Source organism: Camelus ferus, chromosome 3 (assembly GCF_009834535.1).
Source record: "Camelus ferus isolate YT-003-E chromosome 3, BCGSAC_Cfer_1.0, whole genome shotgun sequence".
Classification (NCBI taxonomy): domain Eukaryota; kingdom Metazoa; phylum Chordata; class Mammalia; order Artiodactyla; family Camelidae; genus Camelus; species Camelus ferus.
The window spans coordinates 53597116-53623031 of NC_045698.1; the positions used below are offsets into that span (position 1 = coordinate 53597116).

Sequence of the window (25916 nt, forward strand, 5' to 3'; positions counted from 1 at the left end):
GAATGGGCGAGATGACCGGGCCAGACGAGAAAGGGGCGCGACTGTGGAAGGAGAGCCAGGAGAAAGGCCGGCCCTCTTCCACCCTAGGCGCGGTTCAAAGATGTTAGGGTAGTGTCACACTTGGGGTGACAGGCTGAGGTCACACACGCTCCTAATGCCAGTCCTGAGACAGCAACTCTGGTCTCCTGACCCCCATTCTGATGGAGGTAGAGGCAAAGGATAAATCTCTTAACCTACATCTTCCCTTTCCCCCATCCCCCTTCCCTTTTTTCTGGATTGAGGGAGGAAGACGAGCTGTATTTAATTTGTATGTGTTTGATTAGGTGACTAGGTGAAAACCCTTTAAATCTCTAGTTTTTAAGGCTGCAGCAGCCTTGCTCAATATTTTAAGCTATTACGAGTAAGAGTCATATTGTGTAGTTCCCCAGTGACTACTCCCCTTGTAGTTTAGCTTGTAAGGTCTGATGCATAATTTGGGTGGATAAAGTTTCTTAAGATGGTATAGATATGATATGATGGTTAGTCCTTGGATCCCTCCTGTTGCTTACCACCTGTCAGCTGAGTAAAATAAGTAGGTTTTTTTTTTTTTTTTTCTTTTTAACCTAGGACAGTGCCACAGGGGAAAGCCTGAGGGTGAGCCCTCACTGGGGCTCCCTGTTTCTCAAACTGAAAATACAGAAGGGGATTGCAGATTGGCTTTTAGGCACCTTTCAAGTTTTAATGCGGGTGACAGCTTGGCTGTTTCAAAATCTTGCTCCTTTCATTTACATTTCTTCCATAGAGTGATGGCCCCTCTTTTGTTCTCATTTTTTGACCATAGTCTACATTTTCATGAATTCACCAGGGTTTTATTCTCCACCCACCATTTAGAGGTTATTTGGTGAAGGACTTGAAGTTTTTGACAGTTCATAATCAGGTGGCATCTTCGGTGGCGAACGTAAGCCAAGTTTGAGTATGAAACAAATTACAATTAGCATTTCAAAAATGATACTGTTCTTTTATTATCTATCAAAATTCACCTTTTCAAACTATTAGTTTTTTTCCTTAAAGACAGTTAACATATGTAAGTAGAGTGATTCAGGTTTTATAATCTGAGACAGGTGATGGCTGATCGAGGCGAGAAAAGTAGCAGCCTTGGTTCTAATTAATTTCAGCAGGGCACGAGTTGTCTTTGATGATGGTAAAACAGTTCACTCGTAGCTCTAAGTAGATGACTCTATGAAGGGTGGATGGAAAGGACCTTGCTGTCATTCAGAAGTAAGGTTTAAATTACTTTACATACATCAAGTTTTGAGATTAGAGATAACACATCGTTTTCCAATATAGGTTGCAGAAGTGGACAGAAGTAAAAAGAGACCACTGGAGAGTGATGGGCCTGTTAAAAAGAAAGCAAAGAAAGTCCACCAAAAGGAAGGAGGAAGTGATTCATTAATGTCTGAGAACCCTGGTAAGTTCTGGGGCAATTTTTCTTCATTCTCACTAGTCATGGCTCTGATATTCTTGCATTTTCCTGAGGGTGGGAGGCTTTTGGAAAGTTGGGCCATTTTTTGCTTTGCAGAGAAAAGTCACCATTGTGCTCAAGTAGAGTGGATCCTTCCTAAGGGGTGGTGTAGGTAGGAGGTTGGGGAGTAGAGGTAAGAGCTGGAGTTCTGCATTTTGGCTGTAGTTCTCTCAGTTTTCTCTTTTATTCCCTCTAGCAAATTTTTGTCTTGATTTTTAACAGTAAAACATTCTTGTTATGAAAATTTCAAATAATACAGAAATGTAGAAGGTAGACAGCGAAAGACCTCACAACCCCTCCCTTTCAGTAAGGCTTACTGCTGGTTTTGAAGAGTGCTGTATATTCTTCCAAGTGTTTCTGTTTATACACATCTGTATGTACACACATAGACCCACAAATTAGTTAATTAGTAATAATATTTTATAAATTATATTACATTATGTATACTAATTTGCAACTTTTTTTGCACTTAGAACATTTTGAACAATTTTCAGTGTCAGGAAATGTAGATCTATCTTGTTCTTTTTTTTTTTAATTAAAAAAGTTTTTTGTTTTTTTTTTTGCAGTGGAAGTAATTAGGTTTATTTATTTATTCACTTGTTGATGGAAGTACTGGGGATTGAACCCAGGACCTCTTTCTTGCCAAGCATGCACTCCACTACTGAGCTACACTTTCCCCCTACCTTGTCCTTTTTAATCATGTAGCTGCTTTTTCTAAATGCTGAAAGGCTTTGGGTAAAACCACCATTTCTGAGCTCCTGGAATTCTAGAGATGTTGGATGCAGGTAGTTGAACAGATTTTTCCCTAGTTTTTGGCCTCAATTTGTGATAAGGGAGGACAGTAAATGCTTCTTTCTTCATTATCCCTGAGAAATTAGTTGAAGAAAATTAGGCAAAAGCAAAAAAAAAAAAAAAAAGGTTCATTTCAGTGAATCAAGTATGTAAGATATCTATCCTTCCTCAAAAGGGAAAATTTGGATTTAGGGTCCACGTGAAAGCCTTAATAGGAAATAACTGTAGAAATGGAGATGTATGGCTAAAAGGAAGGATAAATCTGAAGATACTCTTTTCCTCCTTCTACCCAAAGGGGTCATGACAAGAGGCCTGACTTGGCAGAATTTGCGGTGTGTTAATGTTGCGTTTTCTGGGGCTGTCTACCTTTCTTTGCTACATTACTCTGCATGGACCTGATCTGTTTGGTATTTCAGTAAATTCTCCAAACAGTTAATGCACCCACTGTTTGCCTGCCATTGTCCTAGAGGCTTTTTGTAGTTCTTTTAGTCTTCCCAATAACCCTTACTGTCCTCTTTTTATAGAAGAAGAGGTGGGTGATAGGTGAGGATTGAGGGTTACCACAGTGACTTACCCAGGAACACGGGAGAACTGAGGTGGAAATGGGGGAACAGTGTTGAAATAAGACCTTTGCTCTTTGTTAAAAGTCACACTCAGGAAGGGAGAGGAGTGCCCACTGGTCAGAAGCCGGGTGATTGCTCCAACTCGGTTTTTTTTTAAATAACCCAGAGTTATTTCACCCATTTGGCATGTGTAACTCAATGACTTTTGGTGTATTCACAGAGTTGTGCAACTCTCATTAAAGTCAATTTTAGAACATTTCCCTCATCCCCGAAGGAAACTCAGTACTCATTAGCAGTCATTTCTCATTCCTAAGCTACCACAAATTTATTTTCTGTCTGTAGATTTACGTATTCTGAACATTTCATATAAATAGAATCATATAATATGTGACCTTTTTGTCTAATTTCTTTCACTTAACATAATGTTTCCAAGGTTCATCCAGGTTGTAGCATGTATCAGTACCTCTCTCCTTATTAAAAATAAATTGGTTTAATTTCTTTTTAGTATTGTAAAATACACATAGCATAAAATTTACCACTTTAACCATTTTTAAGGGTACAGTTCAAGTTAAGTACATTCATAATGTTCTGCAGCCATCATCTCCATCCATCTCTAGAACTCTTCATCTTGCAAAATTGAAGCTCTATAACCACTAAATAATAACTACCCCCCACCATCCCCGGCAAATGCCATCCTCCTTTCTCTCTATGATTTTAAGTACTCTAAATTACATCATTCCTTTTTCTGTTGAATAATAATACTCCATTGTATGGATCCACTTCAGTTCTTAACGCTCAATTTATAAATTCTTTTTTATACCTGGGATCCCTAGGGGAAGGAAGCTTTTATACTCACAAAGGAACTTTATACATTTGAAAAGTGATTTGAATTTGTATTTTGAAAACCAATGGAATAACAATAAAAAAGGTAAAACACATTGAAGAAGAAATCCAAAGATACATTTCTAGAATGAGAAGTCACAGTAAACTAAAGTATATATTAGGAAAGCCATATATTTGAGAAGAAAGGGAATCACAGTATTCCTTCAAAGTTTCTTAACCTTTAGCATTTATGACATCTAAGGGTTTTTAATTATAAGGTGTTGATTTCCCTAATATGTCTTTTTTCTTGATTTTTAACAGTAAAACATTCTTGTTATAAAAATTTTATAACAATTATAAAATGGCTGGCTGCTTTTAAGATTTTCTCTTTAACACTGGTTTGCACACATTTGATTTTGATGGGCTTTAGTCTAGTATTTAAAAAAAAAATTTATTTCTTTGTTTTTATCCTGTTTAGAGTTCATTTAAAGCTTGTTGGGTTGATGGGTTTATAGTTTTTATCATATTTGGAAAGATTTTTTGGCCATTATTTCCTCAGCTATTTTTTCTGTTTCCTCCGTCTCCTGAGTTTATTAACAGGGATGCTAGGTTACTTAACATTATCCCTCAAATAGCTGAAGCTCTTTTCCTTTGTTTTTCAGTCTCATATTTTCTTCTTCTCCATTTTGGATTGACTCTCCTGATGTATTTTCAAGTTCAGTGATCTTTTTTTTCCCCGTAGTGTCTAATGTGCCATAAATTTCATTCAGTGAAACATTCAGTTCAGATATTGTGTATTTCATCCCCAGAAATTCTTTCTTGTTCCTTTTGAAAATCCCCCATTTTTCTATGTGAATTATATTTCAGTAAAGCTGTTAGTAAACAAAAAGACCTTCCATTTTGCTCCTCTGTGTTTTCCTTTACATTCCTGACTATGTGGAGCATTTTTATTATGTGTTTTCATGCACTTACATGCTAATTCTGTCATCTCTGTCATTTCTGGATCTGTATCCCTTGATTGATTTTTCTACTTTTTGCATGTCTACTAATTAATTGTTTGGGTCATAGGTATTTTGAATTTTGTGTTATTGTATACTGGGATGTGTGTTTCTATTAAGAATGTTGGCCTTTGTTCTGGCAAGCAGTTAATTAAGATCCTTGTGAATTGGTTTGATCTTTTTAAGGGTTGTTTTTAAGCTTTGGAAGAGAAGGTCTAGAGTAGTCCCATTCCTAAGCCTTGACTTTTCTGGAGTTGGGAAAGGATGCATATTTGCAGTAGCACACCATTATGTAGTATTTCCACCAGGCAGAGGCAATACATGTTAATAGCCTTAAGAATATAGATGATAGTGAAACATAGTAAAAATTTTAGGAAGTGATGAGGCCTGAGTATTTGTTACCTTCGTTTCTTTTTTTTTAAATTGAAATATAGTTGATTTACAATGTTTCAGGTACACAGCAAAGTGATTCAGTAATACATTTATATTCTTGTTCAGATTCTTTTCCATTATAGGGTTATTACAAGATACCAAATGTAGTTCACTGTGCTATACAGTAGGTCCTTGTTGTTAATTTTATGTATAATAGTGTGTATTCGTTAATCCCAAACTCCTAATTTGTCCCTGCCTTCCCCGCTTTCTCCTTTGGTAACCATAAATTTGTTTTCTATGTCTGTGAATGTGTTTCTATTTTGTAAATAAGTTCATAAGTGTCATTTTTTTAGATTCCACATGTAGGTGATACCATATGATTTTTGTCTTTGACTTATTTCACTTAATATGATAATCTCTAGGTCTATCCATGTTGCTACAAGTGGCATTATTTCACTTTTTTATGGCTAAGTAGTATTCCTGTGTGTGTGTGTGTGTGTGTGTGTATGCAGTTACCTTTATTTTAAATGTAATTAATTTAGCTAAGTTTATATATTCTAACATAATAGCTGTGTTTGACAGCTGGCTTACAAAGTTCTTGAAGAGTTCACATACCAATATGAGCTGGCTCCACTGTCTTTTTGTGTGAGCTAGTTTGAGCTTCCTCATGGCACGTGGCTGGGTTCCGAGGATGTGCACCCTGAGAGAGAGCCGGATAGAAGCTGTATTGTCTTTTACAGTCTGGCTTTGGAAGTCACATAGCCTCATTTCTGCCATACTCTCTTGGTTGAGTTAGTTACAAAGCCCTGCCTAGGTTCAAGGGGAAGGAACATGGATGCACCTCTCAGCGCAGGATTGTCAGCATCACTTTGTAGGAGGAGCATATGGAATGGGATATATATATGTCTGGCTACTATTTGATGAATAAAATCTCCCACAATTCAGACTTTATTTTTTGTTATTAATATTCTTATTTTAATTACAAATAAACATAGTGTAGGACTCTGTCTCAGACACGTTTTGATAAATACAAACATTCATTTTCTCAACGCTATAAAAATTGGGACTTTCCAAAATCAATTAAGGATATTATAAAATATAGCCAAGTATATTTAAAAAAGGTACAATTTTTAAAAAAGACCCGGAAAATATATCAGATATTAAACCTTTAAACCATACCCAGAAAATTCAAATGGAAATTTGCCGTAAATTCATGTAATTTCCAGTTTTTCCTAGAGCCATTTTATAAAAAATACCAACCAGTATTTATAATTATTACACAGTGCAATCAATATCCTGAAGCTAAAGCTACTTAGCTTTGGTGAAAAAATTAAAGTTGTTCATAGAATCAAATATGCCATTCCCTAAATTTCCATTTTTGCATTCTGTTATGACTGTACTTATTACACAGGGTAAAAACCTTTATGCAATGAATTTTCCATTTTCATTTTATACTTTTAAATAAAACAAAACAAAACAAAAAAGAACCACATTTTGAAATTTAAAACAACATGCTCCAATTTGGAATGAATATTTAAAAACAAGGGCACCGATATTAAAAAATTTGTCTTTTAAAAGAAGAGGAAGTTCTTCCCATTACCTGGGTTTCTGCTACTAGACATGGTTTGAAGGTGCCTCTTAAATTTATTTTTCTTTTTTTAAGACCTTATCCTCCTTGACTTTTATCTTATTTTTATCTACCTAAGCTTAAATATCTTCTTTTGAGCTTAAACTCTCAAAAAAAAATTGGCTGTAGCTTATCTTTCCAAACAGACAATTCTTGAAACCTGAGACCTATGAATATTGATTTGTTGTTTTTAATTCTTTATAGATGCTTAACATATATAAAGAAGCATAAGCTTGATAAATTTTCATAAACTCAAGTCACCTGTGTAACCATCACTTAGATCAAGAGGCTATATTACTAGGCCCCAAGAAACCTCTCTGTGCTCCCTCCCAGTGACAACGCCTTCCTCTCACCAAGGATAACCACTCTCTTGACTTTAGTATAGATTTGTTTTGCCAGAACACTGTGTTTAATTCAACCAACTTAAAATATGTTTGTAATATTCCGAAGATTCTTATTTTTCCCCTTTTTTAACGTGAATTATCTGTAAAACAGATTACTGTACAAATTTTTAAAAAGCTCTTTATAGTGACATTGACATTTCAGCATCTACTACATGTTTCCTTCTAGATTAAAATTCTTTATTTAAAATATGATAATTCTTCAACCTCCTTGATCCTTCATGACCTAGTCCTACAGAAGGAGGCCTGAGCAGAAAAAATAACTACCATGTATTTCCATTTTATGGTACACAAAAAATTAAAGCTCAAACAGTGAAGGTGTTCATTTCAGTGAACGATTTTTTTTTAGCGAGGAGTTTTTGGTCCACTTAACATGCTGGGACAGTAGCCATTGCCTTATTTCTAGGGTATATCCTCTTAAGGACTCAGAGACTTGAGTGATAATGCTGCCAAGGCTTAATCTCATGTTGTGGCAGTTTGATAGTTCATTTCATGGCATCTTCAGAAAAGGATGCAGTACAAGTGAGGTTGTAAGTAAAGGAGCAGAATATAGAGGTTGCTAAGGTCTATTTGTGTTCTCTTAACCTAAAATAGGGAAACAACCAATTATTTTACCAGCAAAATGGATTTGTTTGGGAGCAGCAAAGAATTGCAGTTCAAGACATGCAAGTATGGCAAATCACATGCAAGTTCAGCCAGGCAAAGGAGAGGAAACTCTTACAGAGAAGAGGAAGTTGAGAGGGGGCTGTTATAAACAAAAAGTCCATTGGAGGAAACAGAGTTCCAAGTATAGTGGGTTTCTTTGGCTGAGTTGTGACAGTCTCTCATTGGTTGAACTGCTGCCAGGCGAGGGGAAAACCTTTCTTCCTCCTGCTGGTGGTGGTAAAGTAGTGTCACTGCCTGCAGCAAATGCAAGGTATGGCTCTTCGAGGTTGTGATCTGTATTGATGTCCACTGATATATGCAGGAGATCACCCCCTCCTGGCCTCCCAACTTCATCTTAGTGAGATTTCCTTTTTAATTTTCATAGTGCTCAGTTTTCCAAGAACCAGGTGTTTCACAGTGGTTAGTCTTCCTCAAGGCCCAGTGGAGGGACTGGGGCCTGTATTTGCATCTCCTCTCAGGCATGAGGGTTTCACAGCTCTTGGGGGCTTTTCATTTGAGAAGGCTTCCAATTTAGTTTTTTCCGTTGAGGGCCTTATGGGGTATTAAAATCTCTCTTAGGTATCCATGAGGAAGGCAATGAAAGATTTTTGGCTTTCCTTTGTAAGCGTCATTCTTCCCACATTTCCCCCTGGTTTATTTTTAGATAACTCAAGGTACAATGGTCCTGGGAGCATTGAGAAAAAAAACTAATTTTGGATAATTTCTTGTGTATCACAGTTCTTTCTCTTAATATATATTTTATACTCCAGGAATGATAATGGCTTGATATAAATGAACAGGGGTGGAACACCTTCTTTCCAGACTCTTGAGCTGAGGTGCACCCATGGAAAGTCATTCTAGCCTAAGAGTGAAAGATGGCTACGCAGAAAAAGGAAAGAAAAAATTTGAAGAGATGTGGAAGGATAGCAGAGAGGTTAGACAGAAACATGCGCTCAACCCAGGATTGCAGCTGAACTGATGTAAGCCTTTCTGAATTGAGTATAACTCAGGATGGAGCTTCATGGCAGAACCTTCCTTGCCAGTGGTGAGAGTAGGGTGGCGGGGTGGGGGAGGTTGGGGCAGGGGAGAGCATGAAAGTAGGCCATCAAGGGATCTTACACATGTACTCTAAGTCCTTGTCATCAGGTCCACATTGCTCCAGATCCAGACAGCCAAACTCCCAAGTTTCTGGAAATAAGGCCATAGACGTAGAATGTTTTGAAATATGAACTTTACTGTTTACTTAAACAAAAATAAGTAAGAAGAAAAGAGGAGCATTCACCAGCTCGAAGAGTCTGGCTCTTTCACCTCAGTTTTTAACGCTTCAGTTTTAGGTGTATTTTTATTGAACATGAGTACAGCTCTAAGACTTATAGCCCACCTCTAACCCAGGAGAGTTTTGTATCGATAGGAGGGAAGTCCTTACATAATATAAAATCTTACACTTCTGAAGAGTGATTCAAGTACATATCCTGAGGAGTGGAGAGTAATAGCAACTGAGATGAACATATACATTTGAAAAGAGATTTCAAATATATTTTTCTAGCTATAAGATTAACAGGAGACAGGATAAGGTATGCATCTAAAAAGAGGTTTGAATGTAAATATGGAAAGATTTAAACTTTATAAATGAGCAAAGCACAACTCTTGCCTTCAGAGTGTTTTTGCCATAATGGGAAAGGTAAGAGTTGATAAATGCAGTCCCAGTTTCTTTATAGTTAATAGTAACTATGTAATAGTATTGCTTTAAAGGGTGAAATAATGTATTCTGACATACAGTAGGTACCTCGTACATGATAGTTTCCCTTTTATGGATTGCTTACTTTTTAATAACTGCTAATTGGCAGAATGTGGTAAGTGCTAGGCATGTGATCTTGTTATAGGAACCCAGAGGGAAAAAAAAGATGCTTTTAAACTGGGAGAATTAGCTGAGTTTCATGAAAAAAAGTAATTTTTGTGGAAATTAGGGTCAAGGGCATTCCAGGGAGAAAGACTAGCATGAGCAAAGCTGTGGAGGCAGGAGAGCCCACGTCCTAGGGGTGGCAGTCCGGTTTTCTTGGTCAGTTCCTGGTGTCAGTATCTTCAGGTCTTTCCCGTGGAGCTGGTCAGTTTCCCCAGTCCAGGGTCTTCCCGGCTCCTGCCTGGCAGGAGACCTCTGACTGCCTGTGTTGAGAGCTGGTGAGAAGAGGCTGGTTTCTCAGCGTAGAGCTAAGCCTGTGTTCCATTGTTCTGGCTCAGGCACAGTGCTGCATCTCAGCTGCACCTAATTTGCCTTTTCTGTAGATGTCTCTGTCTTTCTCTGCAGCAGAGGAAGGACAGCTGCCCTTGAGCTGGGAGTCGGGCGGGGTCTAGGGATTAAATTGTTTTGAACCAATCCTCCTTATTTTAGAACTTCCCTTTTCTCCATTTCCAGAGCTACTGGTGTTCTGATTTCTGAACCTTTTAAGCATTTTGGGTTGTAAAGAGCATTGGTTCTTGGTTTTCTGTACTACTGACAGAATTTAGCTTTTATGTGTGCTACATTCGTTGTTGCTCATCTGTTTTTCCTTCTAGCTTCAGATATTTTGTTTACAGTTGTCACCTCTCTGTTTCTCTCTGCCATACGGTAGTTTTTAATGGGGTTTTAGGACCAAGTGAAATTGGATACATGTTTCAGTGTGCCATTTTCACCCTGAACCCAATGTTTCTTATTTCTTTATCACATTATAGTTAGATCCTTTGCTTTAGTGAGAAGCTCCCTCTTAAAAATTCTATGCTAATTATGAATGGATGTAATGAAACAAAATACTGTTTTATTTTCTTCTGACTTGCTAACTAAGAGCCAAAGAAACATCTGAAGACCAGGATTGTTTCACACTCTCTGGAAAAATTGAAAGAATACTACTACCATAATTCTTCCGTTCATCAAAATCGAGTTCAGACCAAGCCTCTTAAGGAGAGATGTGCAGTGCTGCCAAAATGCACTGATTTTGAGGATATCGATCGTCTGCGTGCAAGGAATGCAGTTTCTTCTGAAGATTCCAAATCTCAGATTAGTCAAAAGGTATGTAACTGTTATATGGATGAATATCTAGTTACCCAGAGCTGCAGGTTCCGAAGGGCCATTAGATTTTGTGGATTCACCCAAGGCAGTGGTTCCCAAACTTGGCTGAGCATTTAAAATAGCTGAGGGAGCTTTTGCTTTTTAGTTTTTTGTTTTTTAAATACCTGGAGATTCTGATTTACTATCTGTTAAGGCGGGATGAATTGGTTCTATTAAAACAACATAAAACAAAAGAGCCTCCCAGGTGATTCTGATTTATAGCCTGGATTAGGGGCCACTGACTTGGGGGAGATTCTTTATTGATAATTAATACAAGTATAGTTTCTTATAGTCCTCTTTATAGTTTCCATGATTAGTCTGGAAAATCATGATAATTTATAGAGATGTTTTGAGGTTTTCAGTTGAAAGCTTGGCTGAAATTAAGTAAATTCAAAGGTAAACTAAATGTATATGGGTTCCTTTCTTCCACTGTTTTGTGATTCTTAGTGTTTTTCACCATCGCAAAGTCAGGTAATTTAACTCTTGATCCATCACTGAAATCTGCAATTCAGAATAGTGGCTCTCAGCCCAGCTTTAAATTAGAATCACCATACTGTAATAATTTTGTATAATCACAGATGGCTACTAGACTTACGATCATTTTGTAATATATTTGATTGTCAGATCACTATGTTGTACACCTGAAATTAACATAGTATTGTATGTCAGCTGTACATCAATAAAAAAATTAGAATCACCTGGAGAACTTTAAAAACAATATTAATAGTAAGAACCCTTCTTTAGAATCATGTTTAGTTGGTTTTCATGATAAACTGGGCATGGATATTGTTCAAAAGCTCTTATTTTAATGTGTAGCCATGGTTGAGAGCCATTGAATTAGAGAAATACTTCTTTACTTTTTTTTTAGTTCTTTAAATCTAATGAATATTATGGATTCTTTACTCAGAAAAATACTCAGACCAACACAGTTTTGTATCTGATTTTCAGAAGTTCACACTCTTTCTCATAAGCAAGGAATTTGCTCTAAGTTGTGATTGGATTTAGCTATGATTTTCATATAAAAACATATGGCTGGCAGGAATACTAATGTTGAAAATGTAACCTTGTTTCTTATGCTTTCCAAAACCTCTTCCTCATATCTCTTTACCAAAAAAGTTGTGATTTTTCTTGGAATAAAGATTGTGGAATATACTATCATTTAAGCTGTACTTGGAAATTTAAACATTAAGTGCAGCTTTAGCTGCTGACATGCTTGTTGAAAGTGGTTTTGCCTTATTGCTGAGAGAGAGAGATTCCTGCCTGATGACTTTTTTGTGCCTTATACATCTAAGAATAAATAAGGAAAAAAATTATTATGATAGGTTTAATGAAATCAAATTTAAAAAGAAGTATATTAAAACTTTGTTAGTTTAGGCTTTTAAAATTTGCTTGAGTAATTAAGCAGGAGTTTAGTGTGGCTCATTTTTTCTTTCAGTCTTTTACTTTGAAAAAATTCCAAACCTACAAGAAAATTTGTCTGAATAAACTATATACTCCTGGAAACCTTTCACTTGGATTCACCAATTGTTAGCTTTGTGCCAAATTTGCATTCGTTCTCTCTCTCGAGAACTATCATTATGGTTAATACTTTTTGAACTATAAAAATCTTTTGGTTGCCAGGACAAGACACTCAGTCATTTTGGATCATCACATAGGAGTTATGAAAACTTACAGAAAACTTCTGACTCTAAATCATCTAACAAACGGACCAAAAGCATCTACACACCATTGGAATTACAATACTTAGAAATAAAGCAGCAGCAGAAAGATGCAATTTTGTGTGTGGAATGTGGATATAAGTATAGATTCTTTGGGGAAGATGCAGAGGTGAGTCTTTTCAGATACTATTTTGTGTTTTTCTTGTGTAGCCTTACATATTTTCCAGTGTTTTTGTTCATTTTCTTAACTTATGAAAAAGCTAATGTGATCAATTAACCTTTTTAAAATGCTTTCATTTAAAGTAAAAACTAAAAATAAACACAAGCAAACTTGGTAGATGCTAGACTTGCGGGGAAGGAGGTCAGGGGTCCAGGTTGGAATGTCTTATCCTCCATGATCCTAGCCCAGGACCTTTCAACCATCAAGAGTTGATCATGAATGAACCGAATGGTTAAGTGAATGAATCATAATCATGCAAGTGTTCCTAATGAAGACTCAAGCAAGAAAAAAAATTTAGATGTACAGAAATTCCTCTTTTTGCCCTTGATTTATGAATTTTCTTAGCCAGCAGCATAGTTCAATCTCAGTGGAAGAGCACAGTAACTCTACCAGCCACCAATAAGTGTCTGAAGTCTTACAGGTTTCTGTATATCAGCCATGCTCTCCTAGTCTAAGTTGAGTTTGTATTTAATTTGAGGTATTTGATGTAGACCTGAGTTAGGAAGGTTAAAAGTAAATTTGAGCATTTAAGGGCAAGCTTAGCGGAAGTATTGCTGATGGCGCTTTGTTGGAATCATGACTGATGATTCTGTAGTTTGAGGCCTGGCCGGATCATCCATCATCAGAGGGTGATGGGGTGGTACGTCCACCACCTTAGGGATGGGAAGTGAAGACTTGGCCAGCTTCTTTCCTTCCAGTTTCTAAATCCTGTGGCAGGAAAAGTGGTGTTCTCGGATTCACATGGCATCGTGCTGTCTTCTGTGTCATGAAATTAGACTTTGAAATGGCATCTGCATATTTCCTGCAGACGGGAGCAACCTAGTTGGCCTCTTGGAAGTGAAGGGATGAAAGGAAGTGCTGTTCTCTGCCATTCTCTCTGGGTTGAGTGCTGAATTCAGCCTTGGCCACAGCAAAGAGTGAGGTTTTCTTGCCCTGCAGTGATGAACTAATACAGTGCAGAGGTGGGTGGTGTAGGGGAGCGAGAGTGTAGGAATAACAACAGTTCTTTGGCTACAATGGCCAATATCTGAGCCATGGTGCTTTTCAGAGAAAAGTAAGAGAGTCAGTTGGTGCTGCCGGATTCTGCATTCCTCTCACTCCTGCATCATTAATTAGCTCACCAGACCAGGGGTTCTCGTCTCACTTCCTCAAAGATGCCGTCTCTCTAAGTAGGGTTCATCGTTTATGTGTACTCTGTAGTATCTCCCAATTTTCAGTTATTTCTGTGTGCTGAGTAGCAAATTCTTATTCCATTACAGTCTCTTGCTCTCTGTTGAATTGTCCATGTGTAGAGAAAATTGAGCACTTTAAGGTTTTGATAGATCTAAGGACATAGAAGAAGACTTGTGAGATTTTTCTGAGTCGTTTATAGATGTAGATACTGGCCTTGAAGTTAGGCCCTGGACTCTGTTAAAAAAAGATTAAAACATAGGCTTCTCCACAGGGAGTTTCTTTTAGACTTTTTATTGATAACACCACACAGATAGAGAAGTACAGCAATTCTAAATGTATAACTGGATGGATTTTTAACAGAGAGAACAAACACCACACAGGGAATCATGAAATAGAAATTTGTTGATATTTTGTTTTTACATTTTTTTAGATTGCAGCCCGGGAGCTCAATATCTACTGCCATTTAGATCACAACTTCATGACAGCAAGCATACCTACTCACCGACTGTTTGTTCACGTGCGCCGCCTTGTGGCAAAGGGATATAAGGTCAGCTTTGGCTTCAAGTGGTGGGAAAAGGGGATTGGAGCCTCTTGCAGAGAGTGAAACGTTTTCTAAGGTGGTAGGCTGTAATTGGTTTTGGAATTTGGCATTTTGGAGAAAATTAAAATTTGTCATAAATTTTAGCACTATGTCTTCATGAGTTTTGAACGTATTAGATATTCAGGGTAAAAATTTTTTTCAACTCTGGGATAAAGTGTTTCTTAGTGGTTTCTCCACACTTGCAAGGTCCCTGTGGTATCTGTTACTTAAAGTCTTCCATCTGGACATTGTGGGATAATTTATTTATTTTAAATATTTCATAATTAACCTTTTCAAAATCTCAAAATATGTTTTCTTAACCGGTTTTCCATCAGATTTGATATTCAGCATTTCTTACTTTTGTTGAAGGTGGGAGTTGTGAAACAGACTGAAACAGCTGCATTAAAGGCCGTTGGGGACAACAAAAGTTCCGTCTTCTCCCGGAAACTGACTGCTCTTTATACGAAATCTACACTTATTGGAGAAGATATCCTTTTTGAATAGGAATTTTTTTCTTAAATGTTACAAAGGCTTTGTTTTAAATAACTTTTTAAAAAGCTTCGATTGGGTACCTTTTTGGGTATGGTTACTTTGACCTTTGATTAGTATGTGGCTAAAGAAAGGAGGCTTGATAATGGGTGGAAAGAAGCAGTTTTCAAATGCTGTAGTAAAAGGAGAAGAGAGTTCATCATACTTTAAGAGCAAGAAAAAAGACCTGATAAAAGACGATAGGTTAGCAACTGATGTGAACTTGCATCTTCCCTAGGCCTGCGTGGGCAGTGGTTAGGTGCTTAGGGCTTACAAGCTCCTCTAGATCTTCCTAAGAAAGACCTAAAAAAATAACTTACTAACTTCATAGTGTGAAAAGAAGACCACAAAGTTAACACACAGTTAGCTGCTTATAAAACATAATAGTAGGCCATCTTCATTAATCATTAGCATCATAAAAATTTTATTACTTTTGAAAATAGATTGTAAGCTTTCTCACTTTGAAGAATCCTTAGTATGCACGATTGCACCCCAATTTATGGTCATTCATAAATTCAGTGAGTTTTTTGAAGCAAATGATTTCAACAGTGAAGTCATATAATTCTGTCAATTTTTTAAAAACCAAATAATGATATGTAAAATGAGATAAGAATGCATTTTGAAATGTTTACTATGGGATGAGGTCAGGTCTCTTAGAATGAAAGAATGTGGGGATAAGGTCTTAAATGACACTGTGTGAAAGTAATATTTTTGTTAGGGTTTATTACAGATTTTATTTAGTGTCCTGCTTAGCTTCTACCCAAATTGTGAAGACTTTTTTTCCATGAATTCCGTGAATAGGGAATGGTTGTCACTCAGACTGGACCCCAAACCGTTAGTTAACAGCTCTGTGTTGTTCTAAGGTGATCAGGCTGTAAGAACCTGGTAACTTTGTTATTTCTTTTGCCTGAACTTGGATCTCTTTTTCAAAGCCTGCTTCTAGAACCGTACCTTTCCCTTCTTCTCTTTTGTTGTTGCTACGGCTCTTATCTGCTGATACCCAAATTGGATGTTCCCAGACTGACTGTTCAAAATCAGCTGTCATCCCTGAGAATTTATTTACTGGACACACTACACATGTGCGCGCGCGTGCACACACACACATATGTTTCTGTTTTCTTTTTTGGTTTTCTTTTCTCATGCCTTTAAAAAATTCTCTTGCTATTTCTGGGATTTATTAGGCACTTTAAAGGAGGAAAGTAATTTACACTATTATAGTGTATTCATGCTTTGACTTGTGGAATTAAACATTATGGGATTGTTAAAGCTTCAAGTTTCAGCTTCATCCAAATAAAGAAGAGAGTTAATATTTGGGCTTCCACAGGATCTGAGGTATATCCCACGCCCTTTGGAAGTGAGAGGGTAATGGTTGTCTGTCCTCATGAGCCTTATGTCATGGGGAAGATAAGGCATGTAACTACGATCAGAGCAAATCAGAAGAATGAATGCTGTATGGAAGACTTTTGCACAGAGCAAAAATAGCCAGGAAGAAGAACCATTATTTTAAAGGAGAAAAGCTAATGGGAATGTAACATTTGTTTTTCTTTAATAAGTATTACATGTGAATCCTTTAGTCAAGCTGGATGATGCTGTAAATGTCGATGAGATAATGACTGATAGTTCTACCAGCTATCTTCTGTGTATCTGTGAAAATAAGGAAAATGCTAAGGACAAAAAAAAGGGGACCATTTTCATTGGAATTGTGGTAAGTACTTTGTAGGTGAAGAACAAATGATAGATGTTCGTGGTGTCTTTAAATATGGTTAATCGTGGATGGTTTATAACGAGGATGTCTGATTACTTGTGTCCTCACGTAATTGTTCTAGAAAAACATTTTCCTCATAATTTTATATGTTAAATTACTAGTTATAATTTTCTCACATGGCCTCCTGGTACCCTATGCGGGGGAGAGATCCTGATAGCTTCTATCTGTGGGCTCTAGGAGTTCAGGGTTGAAGAGAGACACAGTAGCAGGCGTGTGTGTGGACACTGTACAGACGGCAGAATAAAACCCTTAAGTCAACACATGCAAGGGTAACAAAGAGTCTCACAGATTCCCTCTAGGGATTTGAAGTTGAACACAAATGTCATATCTAGATTAAGAGAAAAGGATCGTTAAGGGGAAATGATAGCTGGCCGATACAAAACTTTGTATTTAATCAGTATTAGGAATACTTATAGTCAGTCTTCCAGATAAGTATAATTTGTGAATCATAGTTTTATTGATCATGGCTCCTGGCAATTTGTGAGCAGATTTGCCCGTTTACAGACATCCCTGGACTCTGCTCAAAATCTGAGACTTTTTAGGGCCTGTCAGACTCCCTTGTTCTGTTAAGCAAAAGCAGGACTCCTTGCCTAAGTAATAACTAATTCTCTTTGCTTTTTATAACTTGCATTCAGCTCCAATATCAACAAAAGTTCTTAGAACCCAAATGTCTCCAAAGTACCTTTTAATACCTCATTCTGGCTGCATAACCTCGTGCTAACTTGACATTTGCTTAACCAATAAGCCTTTCTCTCAGGGAGTTAGCATGTCTGTTGGATGGTTCTAAATGATTTTTTTATCCTTGAGAAGCACTTTTTATCTAGCTGCAGGCAGTTGAACCTGTCTACAAATAGTAAGGTTACTTGCTTTTAAGCTTCAACAGATGTAATGCTATTTTATATTTACCTGAAACTCAGTGTGAGGAACAGAGCTGATAGTAAACAATTCCCCTTTAGTGGTTTTAGAAATACCCTGTGGCCTACTGCCAAAGTTAACCACAATGTACCAACTGGCCCACAGGGGGAGAAAAAGAGAAGTGATAGTTTGTGCGTCCGGCGTTTTCTCTACCCCAGCAGCCACTTTTGGGCTGGTGACATCCGGGCCACCGGGTCTAGGCTGCACCTGTCTCCTGAGGAATTTGGCTGATAAATTTATTGCTTGAACTTACGTAAATAGCTTCCGTAAATTTGATTTGTAGATTGGGAGATAAACTTAAAAAAATTTTTTTTTAATATATAAACTTTTTTTTTTTTTATTGAGTTATAGTCATTTTACAATGTGGTGTCAAATTCCAGTGTAGAGCACAATTTTTCAGTTATACATGAGCATACATACATTCATTGTCACATTCTCTTTTGCTGTGAGCCACCACAAGATCCTGTATATATTTCTCTGTGCTACATATTATAATCTTGTTTATCTGTTCTACATTTTGAAATCCCAGTCCCTTCCCACCCCCCATTCCCCTGGCAACCACAAGTTTGTATTCTATGTCTATAAGTCTGTTTCTGTTTTGTGTTTTTGTTTTTTGTTTTTAAAAAAAATTTTTTTAATCGAGATATTGTTTACAGTGTTGTATCAGTTTTTGGTGTACAGCATAATGTTTAAGTCATATATACAATATATATATGTACATATATTCCTTTTCATATTCTTTTTCATTACAGATTAATATAAGATATTGAATATAATTCCTTGTGCTATACAGTAGAAACTTGTTGTTTATCAGTTTTACATATAGAAGTTAGTATCTGCAAATCTCAAACTCCCAATTTATCTCTCCCCACCCCCTTTCTAAGTTTATTTTCTGTGTCTGTCTGTTTCTGTTTTATAAATAAGTTCATTTGTGTCTTGTTTTTAATGATGAGTGCCCACTTTTTTTTTTAAGGAGTCTTTTTTTTTTTTTTTTTTTTTTGGTGAGGGCAGGTAATTAGGTTTATTTATTTATTTATTAAAAAATTTTTTTGTTAATGGAAGTACTGGGGATTGAACTCAGGACCTCTTGCATGCTAAGCACACACTCTACCACTGAGCTATACCCTACCCTCTGTATCTTTTTTTTAGATTTCATGTATAAGTGATATCATAATGATATTTTTCTTTCTCTTTCTGGATTACTTCACTTAGACACACGCATATATATATATTAATGTCCCACTTACGGTCTGGCTGTTTGGCCACTAGAGAATGCCTTTGGGCTAGATTTAAGGAACTTCCTTGAGCTAAAAGTGAGCAATTTTTAAAAATTATAAAATAGTCAAAAATGCATAAAACAGAAATTTACAGTGTAATATACTTAATGTACAGAAACGATCACCCAGGTTAAGAAATAAAACACTGCTCACAGAGGGGCCCCTCCCTCCAAAGGTAACTATAATCCACACTTTACGATAATAATGTCCTTGCTTTTAGTTCCAGTTTTACCACCTTAAACTGTATATAACTGTTGTATGTATCTTTTTGGTTCTTGCTTCCTTTGTTTACCATTTTGTACGTGCAGTTTGTTTACATGTGTGGTAGTCCTTTTATTGTCACTGCTACGTTGTATTTCACTTCACAATTTATAGTTTATTTATTCTTCTATTAATGGACATGTGGATTGTTTCCAGTTTTTGGTTGTACAAAGAACATTGCTATAAACCTTTCTGTAGGTATACACATGCCTGAGTTTCTCAAGAGTATATTCCTAGGGGAAGAACTGCTGAGTTAGAGGATATGGGTGTTTTCAACTTTCCTAAAAAATGCTGGGCTGTTTTCTGAAGAGGCTTTCGGTTGACTTTCCACCAGCCATGGATGAGTATAGGGACTGATTATTTTCCCTTCTGTTAGCCAGTGCAGTCTGTATTATACTAGCCCCATGTCTTTCTTAATGATCAGTAGTGGATAAGAGCATGGCCTGTGGAGTCAGACTACATAAATCTTGCCTCCACCACTTAATTGCCCCTCGACCTTGAGTAAATTACTTGCCTTTTTTTTTTCTTCTTCCACACCATGGTCTTTTCCAGGTTATCTTTGCTGTTACTGTCTTGGGGTGATGGAGATGACTTTTAGTTATCATAGTTATTCCCCTGGATAGACTGACTGTCTGCATGAGATTTATTCAGAGTTTGTTATATTTGATTTTGTGTTTTGCAAAAATTATACTTTTTATTAATTAATTTTATATAATGAAATAGTAGCTTATTACTATTCTGGTGGCCAGATTACTTGAAAGATATCACATTACTTTTAGTAATAACAACTACTATTACGAAGTGTTCATTTGTTTTCTGATTTGATCCTTACAATAACTCTATGAGGCAAGTAGACTGGTTTATTCTCACTTACAGAGGAGGAGCCTGGGGCCCAGGAGGGTTTGGTGACCTGTTACAGTGATTCTCTGGTGCGTTAGATCCAGGACTTGGTTGGATTCAGAGTGTCTCTCTAAAATTCCATCTGGCAGGGTGAATGTGACTTCTGATGTCAGAGTCTTGGAAAGCAGACAGGTTTTCAAACACTTTAGAGATGGAAGTGCATGTTAGTGTCTTATCTTTACTGTCTCCATATTTGTTTATGCTGTCATGGTGGGAAAAGTACGTATTTTCTGTGCTGTTATGTTTTTGTTTTTAGGGAGTGCAGCCTGCCACAGGTGAGGTTGTGTTGGACAGTTTCCAGGACTCTGCTTCCCGTTTAGAGCTGGAAACTCGGATACTGAGCCTGCAGCCAGTTGAGCTGCTGCTTCCCTCAGACTTGTCGGAGCAAACGGAGACGCTCATCCGCAGAGCCACGGCTGTTAGGTGAGTCGGCATATTGCTGGAAAATAGTAGTGATTCTTGAACTTAGATCTGATTCCCAAATTGATGATTATCAACATTGTTAAAAAAGTTTTTATTTACAATACTATTTCAACAGTAGTAGGTAGAAATTCCAAAAAAAAAAAAAAAAAACCAAAGTTATACATAATATCACCTTAACATACAACTTTAGAAGTTGAGAGTTTATGATATTTCATGGTATTATTTGATAATTAAAGGGTTTATGATACTATTTAATGATATTATTTGGTAATTAATCTTCAGTTTCTGGGGACAGTCACTCCTTAGAAAGTTTATATAATTTTGGTAATGCCTTATCTGTGCTGCAAGTCTCAATTTGTGGCTGAGTCCAGTAGTTAAATTTGTTAGATCTAAAGTCCCTCCTCTCATTTACGAGGCAGTATGTTAGGCACCATGGCACACGAGGAAGAAGATGTGGTTGTGATGTGTGTCTGGCAGGCTTTATAATCCAGCAGGAGAGGCAGAGGTGCACAGACCTAACTGGACACACAAAGCATGATGTATTACGAGACAGATGTGAAAGGAAGGTTCTATACAGTTTCTTGAGTTTGGTCGGAGGAAAGACTGGAAAGTTGGGCTGGGGCTCAAGTGAAGAGGACTTTTTATGTTGAGAAATTTGGACTTTAGATGAGGCAGGAGAGTGCATGATGATTTCCATTTAGTTAGGTTGACAAGTTGTAAAGTCAAACTAAGTGAAGTTCCATATGTTTCTTTGTTCTTAGAGTTGAATGTTCCTTTTTCAGTTGAACTGAAATTCTTTCAAAGTAGCTTTCATAATATGTTTTTCTGATTATAACACTAACCCATGTTCATTTAGGAAAAGTTGAGAGTTAAACAAACAAAAAACCATAAAAATAATAATAGGCTATAATCTGGAGATAACTACCATTAAACATTTTTGTGTATTATTTCTGTGTATGTATATCACCTTTTGTTTATAAACTTGGATTCATATTGTAAAATCAGCTTAATATCCTGTTTTTTTGCTTAAAATTCCCCATTTTTTTACATTATTATGGAAAATTTCAGATGTTTATGGAACTGTACCAAATAGTGTAGTGAACCCTGTGAATCCATCAACCAGCTTAACATTTCTCAACCAGCCAATCTCATTTCATCTGTAACTCTACTCCCTCCCTCCCTGGATTATTTATTTGAAGTAAATCCTAGAAAAATTATCATTTCATGTGCCAATATTTCAGTGGGTATTCATGAAAACACAATGACTACAGAACATTTGGTCATTTAAATGGATCATAATTTATCCATTCCCCTCTTGTTATGTTGTATTCATTTTTTTCAGTACTACAAATATTGCTATGGTGAATATCCATGCGTAGAAATATTTGTGTGCATTTCTGATTGTTTCCTTAAGCTAAGTTGTTAAAAGTATAATTAATTGGTGAGAGGGTATAAACATTTATAAAGCCCTTGATTGCTTGCTAGAATTGGTAATACCAATTTATGCTAACCCTACTATAGTATTGGTGGGTTATTTGAGCCATTGCCAACAGGAGGAGTGATCATTGAAATAATCTCTGCCAATTGGATAGATGAAAATTTCTGCATGAATTCCCCTTATTTTGTTCTTAATCCTTTCTGACAGTGTGCTCAGACCTGAATAATTAAAAGTCACACAAGTGGACTGATAAGGGGTGCTGCTCTCAGCGAGCTGAAAAAGTTAATAAAATCTCTAAAGATTTTTAGGGTAGTCTTTTAAAACTATATTTCCCATATTTTATGTCTTTGATTTTGTTAATTTTTCTTCATAACTGGAGTGTATATTTGATTAATTTAGATGTAAAGTTGATCAGTTGAATCAACACTTTCATTTTCTGATTTCCCCTTACTTTTATAAAACAATAAAGGTAAAATTCAGTAGAACGTCAAAACATTCCATAGAGACTTTGCCAAAACTGATTTTTTGTCCGGCAGGCAGCATTGCCTGGGGTTATTTCTAAATGTTTACTCATCAAATGAGCTTTAAAAGCCATTTGGAGTACCAAAGATAGTTTGAATATCATATGTGGGTTTTACCAAATTTGATGACTGCCTTTGTCACATTTTAATTTGCTCTGGTTAGCACTGAGAGTATGTAATTTTTCCTATGTTTACCGACCACATGTAATTTTTATTTTTTTCACATAATGGACATAATGGATAGGCAAACAGTCCATATTTCTGTGGAGTCTAAAGCTGATTTATATCTATGTTTAGAATGGAGTGGTAGAGTTTCAAAAGTCAAGCAATAAAACAGTGTGGTCTTGTGACATAGGGTTTGGCTTAGAAAATTGGCTTTCTTCTTAGTGACTTTGGGCAGATTACTCAATCGTGTTGTCCTTCAGTTTCATTTTCTTTAAAATAGGGAAAGTAAGAGTTTTTACTTTGTAGTATTGTGAGGATTAAATAAGTTAATGTAAAGGTAAAGTGCTTGAAATAGTGCCCAACCTAGAAAGTTTTCTGCAGATTAAGCTGTCCTTTTGATTATTCCTATCAGCCATTCCCTCTTTCTATACTGCCTCTCCCTGTGCTCTTCTGGAACTCCAACCAGAAGTATGTTGGATCTTCGTTTATTCTACTCTCTGTGCATAGCTCTTTATGGTGTCATCTCCCATCTACAGCTGTGTTTTTCTAATTGTTTTTGGCCCTTGGGACTTCCTTTTTTTGGAGGGGATCTCTAGAAGAAAGCATTTTTGATTATATTTTGATTCAGTATTTCTCTGTGTCTTTAATGCACTGCCTGAACCAATTAAGTCCTCCATGCTTATGGTAGCATTCCATTTTTTTTTTCCAGTTGTGTATTATTTTTTATTAAGTACTCATTATGTCAAAGGAACTGGCTAATGCATGCTAATATATGTATTTTTTTAGAATTGAAGTGTAGTTGATTTACAGTGTTAGTTTCAGGTGTACAGCAAAGTGATTCAGTTATACATATACATACATATATATTCTTTTTTCAGATTCTCTTCAATTATAGGTTATTACAAGATACTGAATATAGTTCCCTGTGCTATACAGGAGGTTCTTCTTGTTTATCTGTTTTATGTATAATAATGTGTATCTGTTAATCCCAAACTCCTAATCTATCCCTTTCCTGCTCTTTCCCCTTTGGTAACCATAGTTTGTTTTCTTTGTCTGTGAGTCTATTTTTGGTTTGTAAATAAAATTTGTATTTTTTTTTTGTAGATTCCACATATAAGTGAAATATGATATTTGTCTTTCTCTGACTTCATTTAACATGATAACCTGTAGGTTCATCCATGTTGCTGCAAATGGTATTACTTCATTTCTTTTTATAGCTGACTAATACTCCATTGTATATCCATTTCCAAGTTCTATTGTGATATATATACACCACATCTTTTTTATCCAGTCATCACTCAGTGGATATTTAGGTTGTTTCCATGTCTTGGCTGTTGTAAATAGTGCTGCTGTGAACATTGGGGTGCATGTGTCCTTTCAAATTAGAGCTTCCTCTGGATATATGCCCAAGAGTGGGATTGGTGGATCATATGGTAAGTATGTTTTTGGTTTTTTAAGGAACCTGCTTACTTTTGTCCATGGTGGCTGCACCAATTTACATTCCCACCAACAACGTAGGAGGATTCCTTTTTCTCCACACCCTCTCCAGCATTTATTATTTGTAGACTTTTTAATGATGGCCATTCTGACTGGTGTGAGGTGATACCTCATTACAGTTTTGATTTGCATTTCTCTAGTAATTAGTGATATTGAGCATCTTTTCATGTGCCTGTTGGCCATCTGGATGTCTTCTTTGAAGGAATGTTTATTTAGGTTTTCTGCCCAGTTTTTGATTGGATTGTTTTGTTTTGTTTGTTTGTTTGTTTTTTGATATTAAACTGTATGAGCTGAAAGCATGTCCTCTAAGATCAGGAACAAGACAAGGATGCCCACTCTCTCCACTTTTATTCCACATAGTTTTGGAAGTCCTAGCCACAACAATCAGAAAAAAAAAGAAAAGGAATCAAAATTTGAAAAGGAGAAGTAAAACTGTCACGTTTGCAGATAACATGATACTATGTATAGGTAATCCTAAAAATGCTACCAGAAAACTACTAGAGCTCATCAATAAATTCAGTAAAGTTGCAGGATACAAAATTAATATACAGAAATCACTTGCATTTTTATACACTAAGAACAAAATAGCAGAAAAAGAAATTAAGGAAACCATCCCATCAAAAAGAATAAAATACCTAGGAATAAACCTACCGAAGGAGGCAAAGGACCTGTACTCCAAAAGCTATAAGATACTGACAAAAGAAATTGAAGATGACACAAACAGATGGAAAGATGTATCATGTTCTTGGATTGGGTGAGTCAATATTGTTAAAATGGCCATACTACCCATGGCAATATACAGATTCAGTGCAGTCCCTACCAAATTACCAATGACATTTTTCACAGAACTGATACAAAAAATTTTTTAAATTTGTATGGAAACACAAAATTCCCTGAATAGCCAAAACAATCTTGAGAAAGAGCTGGAGGGATCATGCTCCCTGACTTCAGACTATACTACAGTAATCCAAACAGTATGGTCCTGGCACAAAAACAGACACATAGATCAATGGAACAGGATAGAAAGTCCAAAAATAAACCCACACATTTACGGTCAATAATCTATAACAAAGGAGGCAAGAATATACAGTGGAGAAAAGACAGTCTCTTCAATTAGTGGTGCTGGGAAAACTGGACAGCTACCTGTAAAAGACTGCAGTTAGAGCATTCTCTAACACCATATACAAAAATAAACTCAAAATGGATTAAAGACCTAAATGTAAGACCAGATACTATATAAAACTCTTAGAGGAAAACATAGGGCAAACACTCTTTGACATAAATTGTACCAATATTTTTTTCAAACCAGCTCCTATAGTGATGGACATAAAAACAAATGTAAGCATTCCATTATTTTTCTATTTAGAAAGATCTCACTTCATTTTGGAAACACAATCATTTGTGTTTTATTTTAGTCAATTTGTTTTTCTTTAAAAATTTTTACATTCAACTTTTTATTCATTTTTTCTTTATTTTGCTTCACTGAGGTGAGGTGGTCCTACCTTAATTCCCTGAAAATGCTAGTGGGTCCATTTACACTGGTTTACATCCATAATCTTTAGCTTTTATCAACCAGAGATGCAATTCTCGGCCATGTTTAAAAAAAAGAAAAAAAGTTAGCAACGGGGATAGGGAATTCTTTTAATTAAGTATGAAGAACATAGCTTGCCAAAATTCTGTTCCATATTTAATTCTAGTAAGTATCACAGCATTGAATTTTCAAAGAGTTTCGTTGTGTTTTTGGTGCTATCTTCTGTATTTTAAATAGTGATGAGTAGTTATTTGGAATCCC

General features: G+C 36.3%; 1 protein-coding gene across 6 annotated transcripts in view; it reads left to right on the forward strand.

Moving 5' to 3' along the window:
* The window catches only part of MSH3 (mutS homolog 3), a 137730-nt gene that overhangs the window by 838 nt on the left and 110976 nt on the right, over positions 1-25916 (forward strand). For 5 of the 6 annotated variants that reach the window (XM_032475184.1, XM_032475159.1, XM_032475174.1 and 2 more), the window contains exons 2-8: positions 1327-1447; positions 10541-10764; positions 12424-12630; positions 14285-14401; positions 14804-14921; positions 16522-16667; positions 20337-20503. In XM_032475184.1, coding sequence (XP_032331075.1) covers positions 1432-1447; positions 10541-10764; positions 12424-12630; positions 14285-14401; positions 14804-14921; positions 16522-16667; positions 20337-20503 — 995 coding nt within the window. In that variant the 5' untranslated portion in view covers positions 1327-1431. Of the gene's footprint in view, positions 1-73; positions 207-1326; positions 1448-10540; positions 10765-12423; positions 12631-14284; positions 14402-14803; positions 14922-16521; positions 16668-20336; positions 20504-25916 lie in introns of those variants that run through there. The other variant, XM_032475178.1, reaches the window with a different exon arrangement.